This window comes from Betta splendens, chromosome 2, assembly GCF_900634795.4.
Source record: "Betta splendens chromosome 2, fBetSpl5.4, whole genome shotgun sequence".
Taxonomy (NCBI): domain Eukaryota; kingdom Metazoa; phylum Chordata; class Actinopteri; order Anabantiformes; family Osphronemidae; genus Betta; species Betta splendens.
In genome coordinates this window covers 8,679,870-8,706,729 of record NC_040882.2, presented here as the reverse complement: position 1 = coordinate 8,706,729, position 26,860 = coordinate 8,679,870, and the positions used below count along the sequence as shown (strand labels likewise).

Here is a 26,860-nt window from a genome sequence, read left to right as displayed (position 1 = left end):
TATCAAGTCTCCCGTCAGCTCCAGTTTATGGCTTTTAATCTTGAGGTGACTGCTGACCTCACATGAATGAGAAACAGTGTAAGTATATGGTCCAAACTAATATATCAGCACTAACCAGGTTCATTACAAACACCACAAACACAGCATTTGTATGTACATTCAAAACTTTATTATGGAATACAGTGTAGAAAGCAGTTTCCCAGTCAATGCAAATGCCTGCACAATATAACACAGTGGAAAATAAAAACAATATATAACCCACAGAGAAAAAAAAAAAAAGAAAATCCTGCTTTCCTCTTCTACTCTACTGCCCTCTGTTGGGCTTCTAATGAGCACCCTCTGAAAACCACGAACCCACCCCACTGCAGCTTCCATATGTACATTTCGTTCAGCATTTCTTCCCTGTGCTTCCTCTCTATGTATTATCCGAGTGATCGGTCACACTCCACTTCTTTCTATATAATGTTGGGTTGGTGACAAACCTCCACGACTTGACTGAATGAAGATGAACGGGGGGGATTCTTCAATGATGGCATTAAGCCTGAATTTTCCTCAATAATATTCAGACCCAGCTCTCACATCCTCAACGCCAGCCCCCTCTCTATGGTGATCGCCTGTCATCTAGATACAGACTATGGCGAGAGGCGTCTGAGGAGTCTTGTGTGCATTGATGACAGAGAGGTGAGCAGCATGCCTGAAGGAAGGGAATGCGAGAGAGGAAGGGAGAGGTGCTGGGGGGAGGTGAAATCCAATATATTACACACACACACGCGCACACAGGCTGGCTGCCTGGCTGGTTATCCATCTGGAACTGCAAGACATATCCTCTAACTTACCTCATACCTCCCAGCACCCTCACCTGTTCCATCACTAGAGCGCAAAATTATTATTAAAGAAATTAAAAAGAGACAGCATCCGCTTACAACTAAACCGAACACCAGACAGACTGAAAATGACAAAACACACAGCGATAATCCTAATCCATTCCCCATGCTGGTTTCTCGCATTCTTCTGATCTCTGGAACCTTCACCTCTTTAACATGCTTTTTGCAGATAACATGAATCAAACACAAAAGTAAAAATTAAATGGGATGCTGAAAGGTTTGTAACAATAGATTTCATTGGATGTGAATAATATACAACAGAGATGAAGCCCACCCCATCCTGTACCTCCAGGAATGAGGCAAGGTTCAGGAAAAAAAACAAACAACAACTGTGGAACACTTAAATTCGAAAATCACAGATCCCTTTTAATTACATGATATGAAAGCAGAGCCTATTTGTCTAGACTTCTATATTTATATTTTTCATCCGTTTGAAGTCACGTGATCACAAGATACTAAATGTACAATCTTGCTAGAATGACAATCTATACGTGAGAAAGGATCTGAAGAGAGAGCAGCGTTAAGATCTTGTTCTTTGTTTCCCAAATCCTGTCGTCATTGTTGTCATGCACTACATAGGAACGGCTAAGACTTCAGCATTACTCCAGTAACATTACACGCAATTTAAAAAAAGAACTTTACATCGGTAGACTTTTTTTTCCTCCTTTTTCCCCCCCATTCTTTTTTGAAAAAACTGGAGACCATAGAGAAAAAAAACAGCTCATTCAGGATACATAATTACTACAGTCATCATCATCTCCAGATACCCATTAGAGCCTTGTGTGACTTAACACAGCCCAGCTGTTGTATGAATGTGCAGAGGAGGAGGATGGAGGGAGACGTGGATGAGGCAGGGAGGGAGAGGAGGCTCGCTTATACTCCAGTGTTGACTGTAGAGTGCAGTAGTGGTGCATTAGGTGGGGAAACACTGGGCCCCATTTGGGGAAAAAAAATCATGTTGCTTGATTTAAATCTATAGATCATTGTACAATCATTACAAAGAATATGATAGAAGCTAATCAATATGTCCAAATGTTGGATGATTTGAAGTGACTGATCAATACATATGCATGCAACCAATTTATTGAAAACAAGGCCCCAGTCGATCTACACTTCTTCTCCTACTGATCAGTGGTCAGATTGGCCTAAAATGTTCAAGAAAACTGAAACCCACCTACGCTCTGGCCCTTAATCAGGGTGGAACAAATGCACTTGTCTCCCCTTTTGGCGGGTTTATTTTCGATGCACTGGGCAAGGCAGGCTGAGTCGAGGAACCATATACAGTAAAGCCCCATTTTCTTTAAATAACAGCCAATTTACTCCCATTAGGTGAGCCAACATGGCGCAAACAGGCTTGGCCACAGTGACCACCCAGGCAAGACTGAAAAGAAAACCCAGGTTACAGACACGACGCTTGTAACTGACTATTTCAGTCACTCAGTGATCTAAGCCACACTGCCCTGTGGAGACATGGGACAGATGGGGAGGACGAGGCAGGGGTGCGTGATGTGTGGAAAGAGATATTTCAGTGTGTGTGTGTGTGTGTGCGCGCATGTATGTGAGAGAGAGAAAATGTACTCCTCAGTTCTGCATTTGCTCAAAGAACTTGTAGGTTGGGTTCTCATAGCCATTCTGCTGCATCTTAGACAGGTGGCGCTCCTCAGGGGTGACAGCAGCATCCACCTGGATGGGAGCCAGAGGAGGGGGAGGGGTTACACACAGTAGAAATGTGTTCTGAAGGATTGTTTTAGTGCTTCCAGGGTGGATTTTTTAAAAGGCAAATATATATAAGGCTGCACAGTAGTAGTAATAATTTCATATTTATGAATAGATGTATACTCTTACAAAGCTTCACCATTTCTCACCTCGATGACTCCGTGGTGAATTGAGGTGTACTGCTTCTTCCTCAGCATCACCAAGGTGATGACTATCACGGTTGCAATGACGACCCCTCCGACCATCAGGCCAATGATGGCGCCCTTGTTGGAGCCGACGTCCTCTGCGAAGAAGACCTGTGGGAGATGAAGAGCAGGCAGTGCTCAGGCGATCGGTCATGATAACCTGGTGATTTCAGTTTAACAAGCTTTTTTACTACTCTGCACGCTGCGTGGAAATGATGCATCACTATGAGAGTGGGACACTACAGGAGTACGGAGCGGTGCTTTTGTTTTCAACGCCGCAGACAGAGTTAACAGAGCTTAAAAATAGTTCTGATGTCACTTCCCTCAGGGAGCCCACAGCGTCTTGTAGCTGCTTCAACCAACAACTCATTTACTTCTGCTGGTTTCCACTTCTCATTTACATTTCCTATTTGCCTTTTAAAACAGCATCATCATGCTGCAGAACAAACACAACAGACGACTATGTTTGTGACCATTAGATGATTTACAGAAAGAGTTCAACAAGGACTGATGCTCAACAAACAGATAAAAAAATATCCCAAACCAAAAGAAAACTCTGTCACCTCTGATGAATAATGACGCTGTGTGAAGCTCATTTATTACAATAAAATAGACAAATGGTTTCTTCAGCACAAAGAAAAACAAGTCTATTACAGACACCAGCAGTCAACTGGCACCAACTTTACATTCACCACCTATGAAACTGCAGCAAATACATCTTGAGCCTCCTCCAAAATAAAACGACAACACTGATCAGGCTACACTGAATATGAAATAAAAAAGCCAAGTGAAGGAGCAAAGTTATGCTCACTGCTCATTGTCAAAGCAAGAAATGTGATACGTAATAAAATGTAGGGATTAAGGGATTACAGCCCTAAGGTGAGAGGAATGAAGTACGTGGATTTGGATTTGAGGATGGATCTGAGGTTTTTGCGCTGGTATTACAATATTAGATGAGATTAATGAACAAATGCAGAACTGGGCGATTTTTCGCACCATAACCCGTAACTTCCCACTTAAACACTGACAGACATCAACAGCAGCCAAGTTAATTCTGATCAGAGGACAGTGGAGTTTAGAGAAGAGCAGGAGAGCATGACGCACACATTATCACAGATGTCTCCATGGGCACCTGTCTCCATGGTGACAACCTTGAGGAGGACAAAGTGGAGACATGGACCTGACTCCGTGTGCGTGTTTGGACTAGAGGGCAAGCTTGTATGCATTCTCTGTGTGTCTCTGCATATTTACACAAACCAGTGAATTTTAAATGTGTTTGTGGTCGAATGAAATTGTTTCGGGCGCATTTGTTTACCAGTTTCTGGTGGTGAACCTCGTACTCGGTGCTCTGTCGGTCCTCCGTCTCCATTCGCAGCTCAGGATAAGCTTCCATCTTCATTCCAGTCACTGGCATGGGAAGAAAAAGAAAATCTATTATAAACGGTGACACTCGGCACTCGTCGAAGCCCGACGTGCTCGCTCATGCTGAACGGACGGATGTAAAGGGAGTTTGGAGTGAGCACAGCGCGTACAGTCTGCATTTAGACCCTGAAGCTGCAGCACAAATCTAACTGCCACAGCAGGAGACTTAATGGAGGTCAGCTGCAGCTGGCTCTATGCAAATACTGTAATGGCTGACAGAAGGACAAGCACCATCCTGAGTTTAACTCCAGTCTCTGATTCAAAAAGACCTTCATATATTTCAAGAACAGAACTTATGTTACCTGATCCTGGAAGTTCATGTTAACCTTTTAAACCATAAGCATGTTACAATTCAAATGTTTACAACCAACAAATAATAAAGGCATGCTTTACCTACTGGCTAAAAATATTGGACAAGACAAGACCCATTGATGTTTAATAACATCTTAAATACCTTCACTGAAAATGTTGCTTTGGTGGCTACAAGGCAAATATGGTGTTAAAAGCCATCAATTTGTCTGAATTATTCCTACAACACATTTGTATAGAATACAAAGTAATAGACACTCGTTACAACCCTCAGTTGCAGAGTTTGTAGCTTAGCAACCAAGGGGGCAGGCAATGCTAAAGTCAACGTCTGACCTTAAACTCCACTTATCTGCTTTGAGTCTGTAAGGCACTGTTATGAAATATTTATAGGGAGTAAGGCTAACGGTGCTAACCTGGTCGTGTTGGGATGCCTCTGTCAAAACTGGGGCGAGAGTCCACTGGCTCAACTAGAGAACGAAAGAGGAACATTTTATTATGACTTTATTGGATGTTTATGCTGCTATTCTGATCTTAGCAAAAGCTCAAAGTACGCACCCTGGTTCTCAGTGTTGGGCTGGTTGAAGCTCTCAGGGTGAATGAAGCCAGCTCCTCCCAAGGCCATCGTGTCTCCCTGGGGCAAAAGGTCGGTCTGGCCGTCTCCTATCTCCTGGTCGGGCATCAGGGCATCGTTGCCGTAGCTCACCCTCACGTCCGTCTGCAGGTTGGCCAGCTGCTGTGCCATCTCAGACTGCTCTCTCTGCAGAAGCTCTGATTGGACACGACGGAGATGCAGAGATGAGCGAACACAGCAGAGGAAGTTTCAAAGCAAAATGCCTTATGAGATTAGAAATACTACACCCATGGCATTCCATCACAGCAGATGGGCAGCCTTCAAGAGATGTAATCAGGTTGTTTTTAGTAGATTAGCTCCTTAGCAGTGACTGAACGGTGCGTTTTCTTTTGTGCATGTTCCTGCGTGTGTGTTTTGCGGGCTAGCACAAACTGTGACCGTCTCTGAGACGGAAACACAGATGGCTGCATGACGCATGCAATTCCAATAAACCCAAAGCCAGCAAATACAGGGGTGGAGAGGGAGGGGGGGAGGATTTATCTTCCCAGCAAACAGTTTCATTCGACTCCGAACACAAGAATTAGGCCAAATGGCTCCAATACCCTTATCAACCAAACCAAATTGCATTTTTGGGAGGCTGGAATGTGGAGCATCCAATCTCTGCGCTACATGTGTCACAATCAGAGCCGTTTGTCTTCCCTCAACATTTCTCTACAGCCAAGGTCATTAGTGACACAACGAACTTGACAAACATCTAAAATTAATATTTACAAGATCTAGTATTATGTCTGTCTGAACGTCTCTGCCCAACAGCTGCCGGCTCATCCATCTCAATTTTACTTCGAAGGCCTGAACAACATACACTCAGTTTTTCTGTCTTGTTTGTGTTGAAGTGCGTTTTATTTTTCTGTACTCATGTCACTTGTAGTAGCCTCTAAGAAATGACAAACTTACCAACTTGGTCCTGAATGTCGTCAGCCACACCGGGCACCTTGTAGAGGAGTCCCAGGGACTGGTTCATGCGCTCCTCAATGACGCGTAGGTGGGTCAGCACCTATTGTACACGCACAAATCTGCGTTAGAGTGCCTTCTCTTATGACACTAAAGTTGAAAGTAGGACGGCATTGGCCTCTCGTTGCATTATGTGACGCTACCTGGGGCCTAATCTGTGCAGCCTTCTTGGGATCCACCATGCGGACGTGTTCGAAGTGTTTCAGAGTGTGCTGCCTGTCCTTCTGCTCGGCGCGCACGTACTTCTTCAGCAGGCTGAAGACATGGCGAGGCTACAGCAGGGAGAGAGCAGGACAGATGGTTAGGAGCAGAGGAAAGACTGCGACACAGACAGGCAGTGTCTTTGGGGACACCAAGCTAAAACAGTTGGGCAGGCCAACACAGGGATTCTACAATGAATGAACGCCAAGGGATGTATTGATTCAACTGCATCATCGTTTAGAACCAATGGAGAGGTGAGATTTAGACTAGACTGGCTGATACGTGTAACTGTGATGGGCAAAACAATAGTACTTGATTTTAACAAAGTAAACTTCAAACAGCATAGAACAATTTAATCGAAACAAACTTTTATCAACATGCCTTTGCAATTCAGTAAATATAGATTTTACTAACAGCAGAGCATGAAAAGTTAAATTACCCATGGTTGCAGCAAGTCGGAGAGGCGCATGGAAATACCACAGATGAAACTCAAACAGAAGCAGTATATTGAATAGCTGAGAGGCCACAGCAAGGAGGTGGAGGACAGCAGACAACATACCCTGGGTGGCTCCTGCTGCAGCGCCGTCAGGTAGCTCTCCAGAGCCAAGCGGCGGCGGCTGTTGAGCAGAGCTTCCACTCGGGCCATGTGGGTTTCTACCAGCTGCTGGCGTTCACTGGTTGCCTCCTGCTCCAGAGCCTCCACTTTCTCCTGGAAACGCTGGATGCGTACACACATCCGGAACGATTAGACAATACCAGGAACCCTGGGCGATTTCACGTACGAGTCCACGTGTGCCTCGTGTTTTACCTGGATGACAGCCTTCTTGTCAGCACGTGGGAGGTTCTTGGCTTCTCTTTCAGCCTCCTCCCACTCTCTCATCACCTAAGTATAACAAAAAAGGAGAAGCATTAACGGTGCACGTCAATCTACCTAATCTTTCCATTTGTTCCGTCACAGGTTGTTATGACACTTCAGTAAGACACTTCATTGCGTTTTGTGGCATAAAATCAGATTTTCCAAGATGTGTCTTAAATTTATATTAATTCTCAAATAAATTCAGGGCAGTTAATGCAGATGTTGATATCAGATCCCCTCAGTAGAGTAAATAATGGTAAAATGGGGGAGTTACTGCTATTTTCAGTTTGTGAGGAGGAGAGAGCGAATATGAAATTTTAGAGATATCAATGACTCGTCTTCCTTTTCCACCCTCTGACTTATTGAAGGGAGTCTCCTTTCAATTCCAGGCTTTTACTAAAAATCACGACCTCACAGTTCGTGTAAAGGTGAAGTCAACCTTGTGAAATCAGATGCTGCAGCCCCTGTAGTCACAAACACAGAACAAACCCCCACGCAGCTTTCTTGTGTGGCACATGAAGAACGTGGATGTTTGCTGTGGACCATCTGGCCCCCCACTGCAGCGCGAGCCCGCTGATTAAGGAATACAATTAAAGTTGAATTGGCTCGGTCAGCTCACCCGGGAGGGATTAAGAAACGCACATATTCCCTTTCCTTGCCACTTTACTATTAATAGAAATGTCTTTGTCCTCACCCTGAAACAAAGAAAATCCTCTTATGTGTCCCTTCCCACACAGCAACAACTACCCAGTAACTGCTGACCACTGCCGAGTTAAATGAAAACACATTCATACATTACTCCTACCTGGGACATCCTTTCGCGGTGCTTGGCCTCCAGACTCTCTTTGGCCTTCTGGAAGTGGGCGTGTTCGTTCTCGTCGGCGGGCGTCTCCAGGTAGTGGTCCACAGCGTCGGGGGAGTTGGGTGTGGCCGTGGGTACTGAAGGAGACAGAGGAGAGGAGGAAGAGAGGATTTTGTAATTGCTCACACCTTTGGGGGATTGGCTGCGTTGCCTCGGCACATAAAGACGTCACACAAAGCCTGAAATGGGTTAACGGGGTTAGTGGACGGAGGAGCGAAAGGAAGGGAGATAGTAGCTGTAGCTGGAAGCCAGCGTGCTCCAAAAGCAAACAAGAACCCGGACGACCTGCAGTCCTTTGAAAGAGAGAGACAAAACCACTCTTTGGTTTATATAACTTCATTCACGTGCCAAAACACTAACACTGGAATTTATCCTCTGAAGTAGAGACTGATTGCGGCAGACTTACCAGCCAGAAATATAAGTGGATCATATTATTATACTGCATGAACCCAGGATTTAATCAGTGGAAGGTTGATTATCTTTCACAAGTGCGCCATCAGAATTGGTTTGTGCAGTGTGCGCATGCATTTGTCGGCGTGAAGGTCGCACGTCACGTGAAATTAGTTACGGCTCACGAGGCACAAAAACAGAGGGTTGTGACTCATCTGACCCGAGACAAAGAGGTCAGATGTCTCTGTTGCTCAATTTCATTTACACAAAATAAAATCCTCTCATACCTCTACTTTATAGTTAGGTTTGTCTGTTGATGTGTCCTCTGCTCTCAACACAATAAAGTTACATTGAGTTTTGTTTGATGTGTTCAAAAGTCTGTCCTCCATTGTCCAGGCAGCAATAACAAATCTGGCAGGTTGTTAGTAGTAGCAGCAGCAGCAGTTGTTGTTGTTAAAGTGAATGGGGGAAAAATATGTATAAATCATAACTTTGCGCTTTTTAATTTTGTAAACCAAGAATGTTAATCAATTGGGCTGTTCAGTGGATGTAAATTCTCAATCCACAGATTCCTTAAATAAATGTGGTAAAACACACTGTGTTGCTGTGATGCTTTTGTGTTATTCAGTTTCTCTATTTCTCCATGAAAAGAAACTTCATTTGCGTTGGGCATTTCTCTGCATCACTGGCCGTCCGTTTCCTTTGACACTCCCAGCCTGCTACCTAGTTCCACGTTGTTTCTGGTAGTTATTCGTAAGGGAGCCGACTGTTCCTCATTACAGCTCTCCGATAGATGTCTAAATTACAGGTGGCTCCAAGTGAGAGACTACAATCATTAGTCATAGTAGGGAAAAATATGACTTCCAAAAGGTGTGAATTTAAAGAAAAAAAAGAAACTAAACAGGATATAACACATTATTATTTGATATCTACTCTACCGCATAATAAATCAGTGGGAAATAATGCAACTATGATCGCGTTTGTGGTTTGACTTTTATATGAACTTCCAACACGTTCATGACACGCTTCATAAATGCTGCCATTTGACAAAATGTCAGGTGCACTGACAGTGAATGACTGTTAATTGACCACACGTGCACAGGTGGCGCCGGTGGAGCTGGTGGAGGGGAAAGGCAGGCTCTGCAGGCGCCCGTCACAGCCACGGCGCTCAGGAGAGCAGGAAGCCCGTATGTCACAGCACACGAGGCGCTCATGCACGGAGGGGATAAAATTAGATCAGAATATAGGGAGACGGCAAACGCTGCCTTTTGCTGCAGGGCAGATCGCGCGCGTCTTGTCAGGGATGCGCACGTATTGGACGAGAACCCTGAACGCCACAAAACACAAAAATCATCATCCGAGCCAAACATTTAAACCACATTCCACCTATTAGCACACAGACTGGAAAATCTGTCGGTTCGGTCTGCGGCTGAACAATCGCACCTAGCTCAACACTGAAGGGAACGCTCCGCAAACATTGGCGAGGTGTGAAACTCATCAGGAAAGCAGCCTGCTGATAATCAATCACCACAATATGATAAAGAATGCAGGTGTGCTCAGAGTGGCTAATGATGTATTGAGCCCCCACCCCCACAGTTACATATCCCCACTCTCAAAATTGCAGCGGGATAATTTGACACCTGATTTAAGTGAACTGAATGAACTAACCAGTGATGAGGGATGGAATAATGTAAGCAAGTATGCCGTACGCCAGAGATGTGCAGCGAAGTGAAGATTATTGGAAAATAATTCCCGCTTGGGCGATTTTATAGCCCGTGTACAAGCTGGACCAATATAAAAAATAATGCCCATCTAACCGACAGTGGGGTCTGCAGGGCATCAACAGTGTAGCAATAGTAATGTCAAGAAACTTAGGGAGTGCCATTCAGCCTGTAAAGCTAATTGTGCATGAAAGTGAACTCTTCTTACAGGAGCACAGTTTTGTCAGCGTGTTTCACCTCTTCTTTTCAATAGAAAACAGTACCCTTAAACATTTTGTCTGTTGATGATGTCATTACATCAGGCAACTTATCGGTGTGCAGAGATCAAATTTAAAGTGAAATTGCACCATATCAAACCTGTGCAACCCCCGATTCTCCAAAGATTCAGCACATTGCACACACGGAACAGGCTTCAGCCAATTAATAATTACATTTTAAAAACCAAACCAATCCATCATGGCTTCAAGAATCCACAAACCACTATTGGACAGGCAACGCCTGCAAACGCATTTATTTGCCCAACAGACAAGCACAGAGGCAGTAAGGAGAGAGTAAATGTTAACCAGGAAGTAGAGTTGACAGTTCAGAAGAGGAACACACCAAGCATGTGTTGATGTCTAGAGGCCGACGGCGAGGAAACGACAGAAGCAGGAGACAAACCGGAGAAGGCACTCAGACCAGTGGGCTGCTAGTCGGGGTTAGCCGCCCTCGGCAGGACTTACGGACGCTGCTGCAGACAGACAGGCAGTACTCCTCTGACTCAAAGTTATTCCTGTTGCCTCCGCAGCCGCCGTAGATAAAATGCACACAGCGGCCCTCCTGGCGGTCAAAGTACCAGCGGGGCAGCATGGCCCGGCACGGACCGGTCTCTGCATCAGCCCAGCACACATCTTGGAGGACACATACACGAACACTTATTCACAAGGCAGTACAGTACGCAACTACCAGAGTCACTACAGCTCACCATAGAGTTGCATGGGAGCGGCATCGTTTTGTCGACCTGTGTTGGCCTACAACGTGTCCAGAAATACTCACAAATAAATAAAATATTTTGTTTAAACAGGGCTCCTGAAGAGAACAAGGTTTTATTTCTAAGCCAGCTTGCTGCCAAATTGATCTGAAATGGTATTTGAAGGTGAAGAAATAAAGCTGGAACAGCCAATTCTGATGCTAATGGAACGTAACTAATGAAAGCTGCAACATGACAAATGAGTACAATGGGAAAAAATGACAGCAGGAAATTAATTGATGAGAAACATGAAGTTCAATTGTGCTTAGCAAAGCATAGAAATGGGGAAAAAAAACTTGTTTTGTATGTTGCGTTTTTAAATTTGTTCCTTGTTAATCTACATACAAATATTATTAGATTGATGTTAAAATGATACTGCATTAAATTCTCCAGGAGCCCTGTTAATGATTCTAAACATAAACAACACTATGCATAAAAGACGGGATGTGAAACTCCCACACCAGAAAGGCTCCTCACCCCTGACAACTTCCTCCACAGACTCTGTGGTGGTGGTAGTGGTGGTGGTCGTCATGGCAACGTTGGTGATAGGCTCATCGGCGTCATCAGCATCGTCGTCATCCAGCGGGTCCACCATTTCGTCGTCATCCTCCTCGTCCTCCTCCTCCACTAGATCTTCATCCTCCTCCCCGTCTCCATCCTGGTCGTTGTCCAGCACTTCCTCTTCCTCCTCCTCCTCGTCATCACCTTCCTCCGCCACCTCCTCGGCTTCCTCCTTCTCACTCACGACCCCCTCAACCACAGATGGCCTGGTTTCCTCTTGCTTCTCCACTGGCTCTGGCTCCCGCACCATACTGGGAGGGAGGAAGAAAGGGAATTAAAAAAAAAAAATGGTAGGGAAACGGAGATGGATGAAGATGAAAGACGGAGTTAAAAAAAGCACAAAACAAATGGAGGGAACAAGAGTAATTGATGAAAAGCAGGTGACAGAAGAATGAATGAAGAGATGAGAGGGATATACAGACAGACAGAGACTTTAAATTATAATCAAAATGCAGTTTTCTTGGAAAGACATTTAATCATCAGGACAGAGCTGAAAGTGAAAGTGGCAGCCTCTATGACTGATGTATTACTCAGCCGCTGCCTGGCTCTCATTTATCCCGTCTTTGTGTGTCTGCCTGTGTACCTGTTGTCAGAGTAGTCGGTCTCTGCTCCGCCCCACCAGACATCTGAATCATCAGCATCTTGCTCGGCGCTGTCCACTTCACGCTCCGCTTCAGCGGGACAGCACACAAACTCCACTCCTCGGAAGCGATCGATGCCGCACGGCAACAGCATCCCGTAGTCATGGAGGTTCATGGTGCGGTCTCCGCAGGACTACATGGGCCCGGAGGAGGAGGGGGACGGATCAGCGCATGGTCGAACAGGTCGTAAAAGTCGCGTGAAGGTGAGCGCACTCACCTCTTTGGCCACAGTGTGCCAGTGGAGGTGGCTCTCGCACTGGTCCATGCGCTCCTGGTGCAGGAACTTGCACTTGTCGGGAACGAGCAGGGCGTCGCTCACAAATTCTCCCACTGCAGCAAAACAATATCCACATATTACATGCGAAAACAACAGGTAGCTTCAGCCCAGCCTTCGGTCCACACAAGCACGTTTCAACCGGCGCCGATAACGCTAATAAAGCGTATCCATCGCCTCGGGTTGCTATGGCAACCCCCCTCCATCCTAATCAGAGCAAGCTTTTTGTCTTTTCCTCTGCTGCTCCTAATGTCCAAAAGGAGTGCTACTTTTTGGAAACGCCTTCACACAATATGCTGCGAGTCGGCGCAGGTGAACTCACCCAGGCAGCGGTAGGGCACCACGATGTGCATGCGACACTGCTTGCTTCTGCTCCTGCACCAGTTCTGGATGCTGACTGGCTGGTTGGCCTCCACCACATTGGTGATTTGGAGCTCTGGATACACCTACACACAGCATTATGTATTAAAATGAGGGTATAGCACAACAATCTGTTTATTCCTCCTCTCCTCTTTAACAGTAATAACCACAGAACTCTTGCATGCTCTCTTCTGTCAGTCTTACCCACATGCAATTATTTCCGACCAATTTCTACTCCCACGCACCTCACCTTTTGGCATTTCAGCCCAAGCAGTTCGTATTCTTTGTATTCTCACAGCGGTTTCATTACACAAAAATCCTCTGAACAGTTGATATTGAAGCCCAAGTTGCACCAGCGTCCAGCAAAGCAGCTGCACCATCAGTGTGTCCCCAATTTTCACAGAGTGATCAGTAAAACAGAGCTTCTATTCAGTATGTCATTAAAAGGAGTGGACTATGAAATTAGGGAAAACATTTTTAATTAATTCTCTGATCTTTAATGATACTGTTTGCACTTGGCAGGCTCTGCTGTGTCCCTCCATGCTCCTCTCAGCCACACATGACATCTGTCTTTACACAATAGTCAATGTGTCATCACTCTCCAAACACCTTCTTTTCCATGACACCTCCTCCTCCATTTTCTTTTACTCTCCCAGCACTGAGGGAAAAAAAAAAAAAAGACTAAACCAAGTCCTTGTTGTCTTGTCAGCCTCGCCTTTGCCAAGTCGGCTTTGTCTTGCAGCTTTGCATAGAGTTTTTTTTTAAGATCTTAATTTGTCTTGCTCCTATTTTTCATATTTGAAGTTTAAAGGCGGGACCTCAGAATGACTTATTAAGCATTAGTTTGTTATCAGCGGATTTGATGTCAGATGTAACACAATGGAAATATCTTCCTCGGAGCCTGCCAGACAGCACATGCTTTTCACGGAAATCTCATTATGCATCCTCGTCTTATCAGACAACTCCCTTTCATCATTCCTCTCCAAGACAGTGCAGCGTACACTGTGGTGGGGCCGCAGTGTGGGAACAGTCCCCAAATAAGCTGATGCGTGTTAGTGAACTGAAGAATCGCGTTTTAAGGCAGCACAACAGTAAATTTATAGATAACGAAGGGCGTTGGCCTGCAGCTTAGAGTCACACTGGCCAACAGCAAGCCCAGCCCACCCAGTCACATGCATGTAAGCTCGTTTACTGAGCAGAGTGCTGGCAACACGTCGTGAAAACAAATCTGCCTGCAGACTCTGTAACCCACTTAGGACACACTTGTCTGTGCTCTGAACTAGTCTCATACCAACAAGCACCGATAACTGTCTCCTAACAAGCATATTTCATTATTATGGCGTCTTTCCCTGCATTTGCTTAGATTTAGAAGTCTTAGAGGAGCACTCTATGCAGCTTTTTCCCCTCCACCTAATTGTTCCAGATGATTTAAAACGTACCAAACAAAATGCAAACAACCCAAGAGATGAAGATCCCATTTAGAACCACATATAGTTCTAAATGTACATTAAAAATATATGTTCGACATTTTTCACTATACTGTGTCCTTGTGCTGTTTTGCATTTTCAAAGGTTGATACTGTCTATGACAGTGCATACAATAAAGATTTATATACGCACTAAAAGGGGAGATCAGCATAACCATGCAATATCACACTCCATTGATTTCACAGGGGAAATAAAAACATATAAAGCATACAGAGAGCGGTTGTTGTGGTTCCCCACACTTTACCTCCTGGCAGTACTGCAGGATGCCCTCCTTGGTGCCAATGCAGCCCTTGGTGCCCGAGGGGTCTGGCTCCCACTTGCCACTTTGCACGTTGATGTGCATGTTGAGTTCGCCGCAGAACATGGCCACCTGGGGCTCCGCCAAAAGACCCATAGAAACATCTGTAGGCACCTAAGGGTGGAGGGGGAGACAGCAAGAGTGAGAGAGATTTAATGAGATGTACCACTCATGTTAAACTCCTTGAGCACTGGCGCTAAAAAATGCAAGGCGGGCGCAATTAAATTTTATTACATGGATAGAGACGAGGCCAGAAGTAGAAAGGAGATTAGCACAAGAGATGAAAAGTGAGATGAGAGCAGCACGAGAATGGGGGGGTGGGGGCAGAGACGAGGTGCTCAAAAGAGGAAGGTAAGCTTTTCCCTTTCGAATGTCCAACGAACCGGGAACTGCTAGCATCACGCCCAAAAGCAACGCCAGAGATGACGCATTGTTGGGTTTCAAATGTGCAAAACGCCTTGCTGAAAAACAAAGTGATGGACGTCACTAAATCAATAACTTCGGGGGAATGAATTGCTTCAAACATGAGGCCTGGAGCAATTCAATAAACCCTTTGTTTTTCTGTTTGTCCACAAGCATACGCGCGCACACGCGCACGCACACACACACACAAAACGGCCTGTGCAGCATCATTTATGGGAGCAGTGCACATCTCTTTGCCCGTGCAAGCCAAGTTTTTTTTGTTTTTGTTTTTTTTCCAGGGGAGCGCTGTGTTTATATAACGTCTTTTGATTTGTTTTTGGTTCATCTCTCTCCGTTAATGCAGCAGACGCTGGCTGGCTGCAAGCAGTATGTGCGTCTGAGCAAACTGGCGCGTGACAGAAATCCTGCCTTTGGCATAAATGCCTTTATTTATTTAGTTAGTTAATTTGCACTTCTGAGTATCGATACACGTCCGTCTGTCAGTATAAGGGGGTTTTGTACAGTCTCCCCTCAGGAAAGGAGGTGCGGACAAACCACTGAATGTCTGCATTGTACTGGCAAATGAGCTAGAACAAAATGGGAGGGAATACCGGGGAAAGAGAGAAAGACACAGAGGGAGGGGGGCGAGGGACTGTTGCCTTTGTGCGCTCCCTAATCTTGTTAATGGTTTTGAAGGCACTGGCAGGCAAACAAATGTTGTTTTGTTGGATGGATGGCGTACTCTTTTTTTTTCCTCCAGACTTGATTCTCTCCAAGCAGCCGGGGGCATAAAGTCCTCCTCCAATATGAGAATAGCTGGTGGGAGCCATCAATTTAGATTTAATTTAAAGCTGAAAACTCGCATCTCTGGATCGATTGAGCAGCAGTGTAGCTGGTGTATCCGCCGAAAGATGGACTTTATCAGCTTTCATTACATCCCACTTATACACACACAGACCATATTTACACTACTGGCAGTCAGTTGCACGCGACTGCACCCACAGAAGCCAGACAAAGGCACAACAAGAAGATTTGCCAGGTACAAAAACACAATGTGACAATAAAAGAAGCACCTGTGAAATGTAATGTTACTCAGTCCCATTACACGCTTGTGAGGCTCGTAACAATCAGTTTATGGCTGTGGGATGCACACATTCAGAGAGTCCATTTTAGAAAATGAATAAACTGAAAATAAAAACTGCTGGAGTTAAAAGCAAAAAATTATGTTTTATAACATTGGCATTTATTTTAAATTTGAACTGTTTCACATTTTCCTGGGCGTTTCACAAACCGCAGGCTGCTAATAACAGGGTTGCCACTAAATGAATCCAACGCGTGAATAGGTATTCATAATATGACAAGCGATGACATGATATAGTGACGGGGCTCTCGCACCGCAGTCGCACCCCTGGTTGCGGCACGCGTGATCTAAAGCCTGAAGAGTCGTAAAGTGCCAGGCGATAAATCGCTCAGTCAGTATCCGACAGGTTTATTGTCGACTGGTGCTATATCAGGCTTTAAGTCATTTAGAGCCTGGAGGCTGCGCTCACTTTACCTCAAAATGTAATTAGATACATTAATGGTTTTGACATTGACATATAGTAGATAAATACGTTGAGACTGATGAATATTCTAAATATCACTCAATGATTTGCTTCAGTTCACTTAAAAAAGAGTTTCCCACCTGTAATACTCCTTCAATTTTAATGCATTAGTGAATAAAACTTTAAATAAACATTAATAGGTTCTTTGTGGACCGTGTGCTGTTTTGTCTCAGATCGCAGTAACACAAAGACACAGCTGCAAAGTTTACGTGAGTCACTGCACAATACAACGAGCTGCTGGTTGTAACACGCAAATCATCGCGTGTCCTCTCTCTCCAGACCTCCTTGGATCAAACACATGGCATCACCGGTGGCCATCAGTCCCGCCACACAACCATCTGCACCACATGGGGGTTTATTCAAGGGGCTGCTGCTCGATTCCCACACGGCCATCTGTGGCTGAGCAGTGCTGAGAGCCACAGATCAAACCCCCATCTTGCTTAATATTAAGACCCGAGGCAAACGGAGGGAAAAGTTTCATTATCTGCTGTGAAACGTCATGCGTGCTCTCGTTTAATGAACCCACTTCGTGGCTTCTGGTGCCGTTCTGACCATATCGGCCCACTCTCCGGGCTCTCCCTGTCACCTACGACTGTGGGAGATAAACCTGCTGCTGGGGCCATAGGTTGGAAAATCTGAGCCAAGCGGTAGCTGACATTCAAATTCTTTGTCATCCTCTTTTGGCTAGCAAATCATACGCTCACCAATCGCTCTCTCTTTTTACCCCCTTCCTTCCCATCAACTGCTATCTCGCCACCACTCTGTCTTCTGATGATAGAAAACGAGGAGGAGGAGAGGCGGAGGGGGTTGGAGCAGTCAAGCTTTTGCAGCGAGCTTATAAATCAGAGTCCCGGGATGATGATGGCGCAGCCAGGAGCGAGAGCAGAAAGTGAGAGGAGGAACAATAACCACCATGGAGAGAGACAGGGACGCATTTGGGAACAGATGAATTGCACAATAAGTCTTCGGGACTCGAGCAGAAGGTCAAGTGCTCGGTAAAACAGAAAAGATGCAGGGACAGAGGACTGGAGACAGAGGAGGAGGATGTGGGGAAATTAAGGGAGGTTTAACAGAGGGGAAAAGAAAAAGAAATTCCATGGGGGCAGCGCTGGTTTAGAGAGAAGGGATCTCTGCACCTTCTGTCAGCCGAGCTCAGTGTTGGTTCATTAACGCTGCTAGAGAGTGAAGGAGCCGCTTTGTTTCCTTCCAGCTGTGGCTGCTGCACTGTGCTGGTGGGAAATAGACGGACTAGAAGAATGGCAGTGACACACCATCGCCAGAGTGTTAAACAACACCAGGGCTTCCTCCTCTCCTCTCCTCCCGTCCCTCGTCTTTATCCTGCCTCGACTCTGCTTTACGGCCCTGCCAATCTGCCAGCGGGTCATCCCGCAGGGAGGGGAAGGGTGCAGTAATCTGTGCACCGAGGATTAGGACGGCCGCCTGGTCAGCACAAATAACCCCCTTTAGGCTCAGTCTGGCATGATAGCCATCACTGTGATGACAGGCAATGGACCGGGGGACGGGAGGCTGCACTATGAGATGGAGGCACAGATGCGGAACCCCCCACTGCTAGGAATCTCCCTATAAGTGATGGAACCAAATGAAAACTGATTCAAAGCAGCTTCACAATTTGATGAGAGGGACGACAAATTGCAAAGCTTGTAAAGCCGATCACAGATTTACTGGGAGTGCTGAGCTCTGTCAGTAGTTAAAAAGGTCGGCATGCAATGGTCACCCCAAAAAGCACTGCCACCGTGTAGCCATCTGTAATACTAATATGCTACTGGGGTGCCATTATTCATTTCAGCAAGTGGTTTGCAACACAAAGGAGGTTTTTGGAGGAGGACAAACTCACGTTTTTGTTCAATTGACCCACTTCCACAGCTGGAAACAATGACCCAAATCACACCCAGGCACATGTTGCAGACATCATAAAGTGTGTGACTTACATACTGTGGCCTATAAGTGACGCACGCACGCCCCCCTTACTGCATAGGTGCAAATACCTGCCTCGACTCTAGCTAGATTCACTAATATACCCATATTATAGGTCTTAACTAATATACCCGTATTATAGGTCTTTTCCCACGTCGCACATGTTAAGGCACTCGCCTGCTGTTCGGTGCCGAGCACATTTATAAATGCAGCGGCGAGTAAACCGTTTATTACCCATTACATGTAAATAGGGGGTTGTCAGAGAAAGAAATATTACATCACATGCATACAAACGGCAGAACGACTCCGAAAAACGGTTTCAAATATTCCCATGCACTGAAAACACGCGCGCGCACATACACAGTCTTTGAAGTGTCCCCGCTGGCGCTGGTCCTGTGGTGCCATTAATTGTACAGTCTTATCTGAGTGGCCCAGGCCTGCCATGGGGAGTTGGGTGAAGGTGGGAGGGGGGTGGATGAGGGAGGAGGGTGTCTCAGATCAGCTCTCATCCCAGGAGGTAGACTCCCTGGAGAGCGAGATGTGTGTCTCTCTCACGCGCACCGTTTACAGGGATCCTCGGCTACATCCAAACGAGGACCTAACGAGACAAGACGTTACGGTCCAGACTGAACAAACTGTTCTGTACCGCGAGATAATGTCAGCCAGAGAGAGTTAGGAGGCAGAAGGTTAGCGCTGGCTCCCAAACACAATCACGGAGTAGGAGCGGGAGGAAGGCAAAGCCTGCCAGTGTAACATAATGCAAATAAGGGCTTTATGGTGTCATCCTCAGTAGCTTTTAAACATTTATGCCCGCACTAATATATTATGTGGCAAAATAAAGTTAAATTGCCTTCTTCGCAGGCTGTAATCAGCCAGTCTCGGCGCGATCCGGTCCGTGTTGTTTACAAGACGCATCGCCGTGGGAATTTGTTTGCTTAGCTGCGGAGGATAAGTGACGGCTGAATTAGGGACGAGTGGCGAGGTGGCAGATGCTCGGCACACTTGCACAGAGCAGCAGCAGCAATGATCACCTTGGCCAGAGAGCTGCAGCTACTTAAAACCCTCAGATCATCTCTGGGTGGACTTAAAGTGGGCGAGCAGCACCAGCCTGCTTTGTCGCATGTCTGCAATTCGGGAAGCACCTTCACTGGGTGCAGATATCAAAATATCCCGAGCTACAATGATGATCTCTGTCAGAGTTTACGCGTGCGTGATGAATTCTCTCCATTCATATTCAACACCATTAAGCAGCGTCTCGAGGAGGAAGCTTCTCAGCATTCAGCCTCTCAGGCAAATCTCGTAAAATCTGATTAGAAGTAAAATAGTTCCGGCATCTGTTTGTCTAGATGTGATGGGACTCTTGGTATCCATAGTCATAATCACCATGGGTACGGAGCCTGATCTCAGCTCTAAGGACCTGCCTGTTCTAACAACCTTCTGCTGAGGCAACACCATTATCCAAGCCACCTGAGAGTAGAAATTTCATCACCGGTTTATTTTGCCTCCGTCCGAGTGTGTAACCTACATACGCCTCGGCAGGCAGGCAGGGGTTTAGGCGAGGAGAACTGAGAATTCCAGGACGGTAGCTGGTTGTGCATTATAAACTGGCCTCTCTGGTATCCAGCTGGGAGACTGGCCACATGATGGGCCACCAGCATACACTGACGGAGCTGTGATTGTATGAAGTTAAAAACAGAGGTCACACTGTGGCTATTAAGATCTAAAGCCTGACTAAACCGCTTAAAAAAAAAAAAACAAACAAAAAAAAAAAAAACACCTACTTGTATCAAACGGGGTGTTTAAAGTGTGCGAGTCTTTAAATGTATACAAACAAGTGCAAACAATTCTTTAACCTACGGGTTTCATTTTTCTATAAATATTTTAATTGACCAAATAGTGAAAATTTTCCTCAGTTTTAGTAGTAACTTATGCATTTGTTTTCTTCGTTTGGAGGGTATTTATTGCCTGGGGACACAAGTCTCCAGTGGACCATTTACAACTCATGTGTTGACGCTACTCATGTCTGACGCTGCGTTCCGGTCTACAGAAGCACAGGAGGCTGGCACAGAAGAAAGAGCATGTGAAACAGGACAGAACCGAACAGAACAGCTCTGTTCTGCTCCAAGGAACCAAGTGGCTGAGCTAAAGTTCCCAACAACAGAAGCAAAAAGGTACAGACACGAGTAGCGCATCACATCTTTTCATTATACAAAAGGAGGAAGTGCAATTCTATCACGGAGACCAAACAGGAAACAAGCCCCAAAATAGGCCACAGTGAGGAATGCACGTCCACCTTGTGACGCCAATACCTGCTCTCACAGCCCTCTCATTTATTCTCACACACTTTGGCTTTCAAAACATGATTTGATGCATACTACAACTGATGCAGACTCACCATATTCAAAAGACACCATTTTCATAAAGAAGAGTTTGTTAACATTGTGTGTACCACACAGCCCTTCAGACCAATTGAGGCAAAAAAAAGGACCTGTTCTGCAGAAAATGAGGAGGAAGAAATGAAAGAACAGGAATAACAGAGGCCTAATTATAGTCCAAGTAGCAGGTACCTGGGGAAGAGAGGCTATGGCAACTCCAAGCACCCAGGATGGGGAAACATGGGATGAGGCAAGTGAAAGGACACAGATGAGATCATTTCTGTAAATTAAAGAATGTACCCTTCAAAAACAGAGCCTCAAGGGTATTTGTGCGTTGACAGAAAGCTGTGAAATGGAGGAACAGAATCATTAAGAAGGACCTTTATAAAAGTCAGCTACTGTTCCAGCAGCTCCTGCTGGAACCAAAGTCGTTCTGTAGTGAAATGGTTCCTCAGTGCGAGTGCATTTCATGAACAAGAATGGAAACTGGCGGAAAATTACAGGTACATGAAATAATTCTGAGATATGTGGAAGAAATGTATTGGTTAGAATGAAAGGAGTTAGTTCTTTGTGGCTTCAACAGCTATTCACTAAGCAAATATTAAATCCAGGAACACCCATAACGTGGGTGTGACAAATGCCACAGGAGTTCTGGTTTGTGAATCAGTTTTAATTATTTTAGCCGTTAACGGGAAACAGGGTTAATTAAGCAAATTGTACCCAAGATGCTGCAAATGTATGGTGAACAGAGTAGCTGGATTACCAGGATAAAAGCCTTTTGCGGCCTGCTTTTCTACTACTATTCTGATAGCTCTATGACTGAGCCACTTCATTTCAGGCTTTCGATGGGCTCCAGACAATAAATCAAAACTGCTGGCATGAAGGTGGGGTAGTGGAGTCGCTAGTCTTTCATAAATAAGACCCCCTCGTGCGGGATTCATCAGAAAACCTGGTCTGAAACACAACATGCAGCTATCAACGTATACACTTGTGATTTCTAATAGTGTACTCAGTCCAATGACACGCATCTACACAGACAATAAAATTTACACCAACTCGTCCATTACACATCGTTGAGGTCGACGTGTGCATGCGTTACCAGAGGCATTCAACACACCACATATCATATGTGCTACATATGATATGTGGTGACAAGACAAGAGTCGTGTGGTATCGTTTTGACAAACAACAGCAAGAAGATGCTTTCAGAAGGAGGCTGTGTGTCCACGAGTGAGCGTGATTTCTGTCCTGCTGGAAGACGGACTGAATATGTGCTGCTGCGGAGCAACTGCGCAGGTCAGGGCAACTTGTTTCTCTGCTTATAATTCAGATCCCCCCCCCCAACATCTGCTTGCTCAGCAGCAGCAAAATTAAGAGTGTCTCTCTGTGGCACACTGCTGATATTTACAGAGAGGAATAACTGTCCGATGGTGACGAACGGTGCTGCCGGGTGAGAAATTCACTCCAATGATGTAAAGTGGGAATGAGGAGACGCAACTCCCAAAGATTAGCAAGCAATAAAGCGAGTGCTGCTTACATATTTGACCTATTGGAGTAAATTAGTATGAAGAACAAAGAGAAACACCAGATGAAGAGGCATACAAACCGTGTGTTTCTTGGCACTGAACATGCTGCTCTGACCAGAAACAGTCACATTAACCAAACTTCAAGAAAACAAAGAGCCCTTCTTCATATTCTGGCTCCCCATTAAAGCAGGTCGAAGCCAGACAAAAGGATGAGGATGTTGACCCAATCCCGGATCCGAACGCTTACAGGAAATACATGCACCTGTGCGTCAAGTCCAATACCTAGCACTGCCTCACCTCTTAGGTACTACTAGGTACACGCTGGCCCTGTTCAAACCTTCTGGCATTTATCCACAGCGTTGCATTCATGGGTCAGGTTTGCTCAGCACAAAGGAGACCTTTGAGCCAGCACCGCCTTGTAATTCAGCACAACCAGATTCCTATCATGCTTTGAAACAGGGTCTGAAAGGTATTTCAGAAAAAAAACAAACATGTTGAAACTCCGACGTTAGGAATAAGAAACCAGGAACATCTGATTTATGTCACTACTGTGAAATGTAAGCAATTGAGAAGCTACAGATACGTCATTATTATAAAAAGGCGACCAGGCCATCAGAGTCACAGGGTTTACAGGAACCATGACAACAGAAACAGCAGTATAAAAAAGGTCAGGAATTCTTTTTACTCCCCCAGGACAGGCAGTGGGGGATGCAGGGGAAGCATTAATTGAGAAAGCTGTCGTGTCAGTTTGGTTGCTGACACAACCGACATGAAAACGGTGCTCTGCTTCATTAAGGAATTTTGCCCTGCTGATGGGAAATCAAAGATTAATAAAAAAATGGTAGATGTGCAATAAGAGAGGAAGTGCTGCGGACTAATGGCTTACATGGGTCATCCAGTCACGCAATGAGGGTATCCACTGTTTGCGGAGGGAAACAGAGACAGGCAGAGAGAAAGCGCTGCAAGCCAATATGAGAATGGAGGCTGATATTACACTTGAACCCATTTGAGTAAAAGCATAATAAAGAAAGAAATCTAGCCTCTGGATGCACGTTGTGTGGCAGGTTTAGATGCTTTTTATTTATCTTTTGATTACGGACAGTGCAACAGTTCATGTTGATTGATCAGGTCTCTGGCCCAAGGACTGGATGAGGAATATGTATTACCAGTTGAGAAGCCACACATAATTAAAAAAAAAAAGAAAATAAATATTTAAAAAGGATTACAGGTGCTTATCTGTCCAGCAACTAATCAATTATCAGGATTTAGTAATCACATGAGAATCTACTAAAAACCACTATGAAAAATGAACAAAAACAACTGCATTATTCACCGACATTAACCTCAGGGAACTGATCATTTTGATAAAGAGGCTTCTCATCCGTAAATTGTTTCACACCACTTGCTGTTCCAGTCTTGGGCTTTTCCCCGGGGGCTGTCGCAAGGCAGTCTGCACAATTACACACTGAAATATTAGTGCGGGCGATTTGGACAAAAGTGGGTGCAATAAAAGGCGGGGGACTGAAAGCAAGAGGAGAAATATTAGTGCTTAGAAAGAAGTGAAACTGCAGGGTGAGCAGCAGCGAAGGTGCCAGAGAGACAGCGACTGGCAGTGCCAACAGCCATAACAGCATTAAGGATTACTAATAAGGGGCGAGGGCTGGTGCTGGTAGGCCCCAGGCTGAAAGACTGCAGTACGCACACCAACACTATCGCTCCAACCATTCAAGAGCCATTATATGATGATTCACAGACACACAAAGGCTGGCATCCAGCTCTCACGCTGCACGCCACAGCCTACATGTACAGGGCGGGCCCCCTTAGGAAGAGCCACTACCCGGACCAGTGTGTTCACAAGAGGCAGTAAAAATAAGGCCAACAAGCACATGTCCAACCTGAACAGCACATGACGGTTCGTCCTCCTTGTCTTATGAAACCTTGTTTATAATTGAACTACAGGACGCAAGGGGCAAGGACTGAGTTATGGAGTAGATGATGAACAATGCTGGCGGTTTACTTAAAGTACAGCACAAACTGTTCATTCGCAGTCCAGTGATTAAAAAGGAAACCATGAAGGTCAACTGCCACATGTCACTGATATGATCTGAAGACAAAAAAAGGCTTAACTTGAATTTGCCAAGACAGAAGTATATAATAATATCCTTGAAATACAACAATGACACACATTGTTAACATTAAGTATTATTAACCTCTACTGTACATAAAAGTCCCACAGAAACCGAAATGCAGCTGCTCCTCACCCACAATCGCAGGTCTTACATGAAACACTGGTCACAGGAATGTGTAATTTCCCCTGACAAGGCCACGCTGCTAATAATACCCGCCTCAAGTACAGTCACACCACTAACAAGAGAACAAGTGTTAAAAGGTTATTGAAACAAGTGCAAGTTAAAAATCCCCATGTTACAATATCTCACTCTGTGTGTGTAAATTCCCCGGTGTAAAACAGGGAATTTAAAACAGTAAATATCAAACACCAATAACGCAATTACATACAAAACTGGGCGCATTTAAATTCTAACCCGTGAATTTTAACCTCGCGTGGCTCAAAGTCCGCGTTATTGCGGCGCACGCTCACAAAGCGACGTTCGCGGCAGAGACGCGTGAAAAATGGATGAGCCGTGATTGTGAAACCGCACAACAGCGCGAGGTCGCGGGCGGGGAGCGCCACGCGTGTTGCGTGGAACGGCGACGATCGCACAAAGCCCCGCTCCAGGTCAGACAAATGCCCGAGAGGTGAACAACGACGGGCTCCGCTCCCGTCGGACTCCCAGCGTCCGGCCCTCGATAAATGCTGCAGTGCACCGCCGCCATCTTACTTCTCCTCTCCCCGACTGGAATAAGTGAGGAGCGTTTTGTCTGCGATCGTGACACACTCAGGGACTCCGCTTTATATTGTTTCATATAGAAATATTTGTCAATTATACTATTTATTATAAACGAAAATTACTCGACCTATTGACTTATTGCTGTTCCCCAAACACGCCCACTCCCTTAAAAATACCCCCGGGATGTAACAAAATACGCGTTTGGTTTATTCGCTCAATTCGGTTAAACTAATTGAATTGTCCCAAATTACTCAACAGTGTTTAGAAAGGTTTGCGGGGCTTTATTTGCAATGGATTCAATTGTTTGTTAAATAAAAAGCTTAACGTATATACTTGTTTTATTTTTAAATCACAGCATGGGTTTCAAACAAGACGGACATGTTTATGCGAGCAGCTTAATGTTAAAGCTGTGAGACATTCTCTCCATTATCACAGTCTCAATAAATGTGTTACTCAACGGGAGACTCGCTCTAAAAAAGGGAATAACGAACCACAGTTCTATGTAAATAAACGTAAACGTGCATTTTCTGGCAATTTCTTATTTATGGTGGTAACGTATCATTAAAACATCAGAGATTAATAGCATGTACATATCGCATATTCCATGAAATAGTCAACAGTGTACTCGCTGCTTTGGTGATATTAGTGTTAATCATTAGCACGGAGCTAACTACAGTTAGCAACTCCACTTCCGGTTGAAACTTTCAGTATACAACTAGTCAGACGACTTGCGAAAATTTGTTAGAAAACCGCGTATGATGTGGATATTACTTTTAAAATGCGTGCTTATATTCATGTGTGTTTATGTGAACACAATCACACCACGAAGACCAATTTACGCTGTCTACGTTAATGAACGAATATGTCGCGTCCAATAAGATACATTTAAAAATATTTAATAGTCATGTAGATTAGCGTTACACACCATCGCTACCCATTTTAAAACTGTTTATTAAAATATCTTACTGTTATTGTATCGTCGCTGACATCGTTATAAACACCGCGAGCTTTAGCTCTGAAGGTATCGTTATTTAACTTCCTGTTGTTCTGGCTAACCCCCGCTAGCTTTCCGAAACTGACACTAACAATATGGTGGAAAATACTACAAATTCTCCCACAAAAAAAAGCCACACAAAGGTCCTACCTCGGCGGCCAGAGCCGACGCCGCTACAGCCAGCAGCAGTAAAGCTACTCGGTCCCCCATGTCGTTCCGCTGACACGACGCTCCGAGAGGCAGCGTTTCGACGAGAAGCTTCAACGTTGGCGTCGGGTGTGAAACTGGGAATGTGCGTCCGCCGGCGGTGACTCGTGTTGTCTAACGATAAGCGAGTCTGAGGCTGCACAGCTGCTGCGGATCACGTGACCCGAATGGGCTTTAAACACACGCGCGCACGCACGCGCACAAACAAGT

General features: G+C 45.2%; 1 protein-coding gene across 2 annotated transcripts; it reads right to left on the bottom strand.

Moving 5' to 3' along the window:
* Positions 1-146: 146 nt before the first annotated feature.
* Positions 147-26,795, bottom strand: appa (amyloid beta (A4) precursor protein a). Of its 2 annotated transcripts, XM_029174920.3 has the most exons (17): positions 26,594-26,795; positions 14,705-14,872; positions 12,936-13,059; positions 12,557-12,669; positions 12,282-12,472; positions 11,615-11,949; positions 10,851-11,018; positions 7,961-8,094; positions 7,108-7,182; positions 6,859-7,017; positions 6,242-6,370; positions 6,042-6,141; positions 5,072-5,284; positions 4,930-4,983; positions 4,101-4,192; positions 2,750-2,896; positions 147-2,567 (listed from the first exon to the last, which is right to left on the bottom strand). In XM_029174920.3, exons 1-17 carry the CDS (start codon positions 26,651-26,653, stop codon positions 2,466-2,468), a joined length of 2,364 nt encoding a protein of 787 aa, XP_029030753.1. In that variant the 5' UTR covers positions 26,654-26,795; the 3' UTR covers positions 147-2,465. The 2 variants fall into 2 exon arrangements, with proteins under 2 accessions (XP_029030753.1, XP_029030763.1); XM_029174930.3 differs by lacking the exon at positions 10,851-11,018 and having other exon boundaries at positions 26,594-26,794.
* Between the last annotated feature and the right edge of the window lie 65 nt (positions 26,796-26,860).